Source organism: Apaloderma vittatum, unplaced genomic scaffold, assembly GCF_000703405.1.
Source record: "Apaloderma vittatum isolate BGI_N311 unplaced genomic scaffold, ASM70340v1 scaffold16315, whole genome shotgun sequence".
In the NCBI taxonomy this organism is placed as follows: Eukaryota; Metazoa; Chordata; class Aves; order Trogoniformes; family Trogonidae; genus Apaloderma; species Apaloderma vittatum.
In genome coordinates this window covers 1-2025 of record NW_009716687.1, presented here as the reverse complement: position 1 = coordinate 2025, position 2025 = coordinate 1, and the positions used below count along the sequence as shown (strand labels likewise).

Here is a 2025-nt window from a genome sequence, read left to right as displayed (position 1 = left end):
CTGAACCCACATCTTCTGCTGCTCCAGCTCCTGTTCCCGCTGCTCCAGGTCCTCGATGTCTGCCTTCAGCTCGATCAGCTTGTGAGTTATTTCACGGGTGTTGCAGCCAGGACCCACCCCTCTGGGAAAAGTGAAAAAAGGAGCGATGCACGTCAGCTTTCGGAGGTTTCTGGCGGAGGTGTCTGGACCAGCCCCAGCCTCTCAGAGAGGTTCCCACCTCCCTTACTGCCATCCCCGTCACACATCAAGGCCAGGTTGCCCAGAAAACTTCATCTGTACCCAGCACAGCAGGGACCATCGATGAACCGTGCTCCGAGCAGGGCGTTTTAACCCCAGCGTCACTTAAACCCGGACTAGCAGGGAGTCATGAACGATTTAAACCTTCTCTGTCACTCACTTCCACTGGATGCTGTTCTTGGATTTCTTCTCGATCAACCCGATGCCTTCCAGGACGTTGGTGATATCGTAGATCCGTCGCTTCTGTCGCACGGCCAAGGTATCTGCGGCCTGCAAAAAAGGTTAAGACGTTTAACTCCAGACTCTCAGCCACGTCTCGGTCCCTCCCTCCCATCAGATTAACTCCCAGCCAAGCACTCCGTGTCCTGGCGCCTCAAATTACAAAGCTACGGCCTCAATGTCATTACGACCACGAGACGTGGCCGCTGACCCGTCCTTCCTTTTCTTACCTCGCAAACCCTCTTGGTTTGTGCTTCACAAACCAAATTCCTGCCACCCCCAGCTCGCAGTGGGTCCAAAAATCAAAGTGCGGCGGCGGAGCGGCCCTAGAAGCCAGTCTGGCTGCCTAAAAACTCAGTCCTCCTTCAAGCTAAAAGAGACGGGGCTGGGAAGAGGGACGCAGCGAGCTCTCCACACGACTGGCAACAGCTTAGTGAAACCCACGTTCGAAATGCCTTTTCTAAATCCAATCTGCTGCCGCCCCGATAGAGAATCAACACCTTTCCAAGAGGCAGATTCCTCTGTTTAAAGTCACGATGCCAGAAGAAGAAGAGCATAAGGCAGGGGCTGCTTGCCCACTGCGCTCACGTGACTCTCCTCCGGCACGGCCACGACCAACGACAGCAGCTCCCACACAACCGATTAGATCACGCTGACCTGCATGAATACACTCAACGGACAGTTTAAGCAGGAAAATAGTGCCCAAATCCAAAAAGAGGGCAATATGGCACGGGAGCGGGCAGATGCCTCCAGCCTGGAGATGCCTCCAGCCCTCGCACCTTCTGAGCCTGTCGCCTGTGAAGGGTCAGAGCGCACTCGCACGTGTATCCTCCTGAGGGATATGGGTATAAACCGCAGCAGAGGAACTTCACCCATCAAAAAGGTCTAGTTTTAAGCACCACGTGCGCCACAAAGACAGTTATTTTCTCCTAGGTGAAGATGTTCAACCTGCAAACAGTGCCTAGAGGCATCAGGGACGACCTCTGGCAGAGATGAATGGGGCTGCGCTCCCCCTCATGCTGTATCCCAGGGGGGCAACGGGCAGTAGGGAGTGAGGTCTTAGAATCATAGAATCACAGAATCATGATAGAATCCTAGAATCCTAGAATCACAGAATCATAGAACAGTTTCAGTTGGAAGAGACCTTCAAGGTCATCGTGTCCAACCTAGGACAACTAGCCCTATCAATACCACTAAACCATGTCCCTCAGCACAACATCTACCCATCTAATAAACACCTCTGGGGATGGCAATTCAACCATCTCCCTGGGCAGGCTGTTCCAATACTCTCAGTAGAGAAATTCTTCCTAATATCCAACCTGAACCTCCCCTGGTGCAACTTCAGGCCATTTCCCCTTGTCCTGTCACTCGCACTAGGGAGAACAGACCAATCCCACCATGCTACAACCTCATTTCAGGTAGTTGCAGAGAGTGATGAGGTCTCCCCTCACTCTCCTCTTCTCCAGCCCCAGACCCCTCAGCCTCTCCTCATAAGACTTAGGTCGCAGCGAGGTGGGGGTTACAGTTTATTCTCCCAAGTGACAGCACAAGAGGAAACGGCCTCAAGCT

General features: G+C 53.1%; 1 protein-coding gene across 1 annotated transcript in view; it reads right to left on the bottom strand.

Moving 5' to 3' along the window:
* The window catches only part of E2F4 (E2F transcription factor 4, p107/p130-binding), a gene marked incomplete at its 5' end in the record, with an annotated part of 7987 nt that extends 7480 nt beyond the window's left edge, over positions 1 to 507 (bottom strand). Inside the window, 2 exons of the mRNA XM_009869647.1 lie at positions 7 to 121; positions 398 to 507. Coding sequence (XP_009867949.1) covers positions 7 to 121; positions 398 to 507 — 225 coding nt within the window. The remainder of the gene's footprint in view (positions 1 to 6; positions 122 to 397) is intronic.
* Between the last annotated feature and the right edge of the window lie 1518 nt (positions 508 to 2025).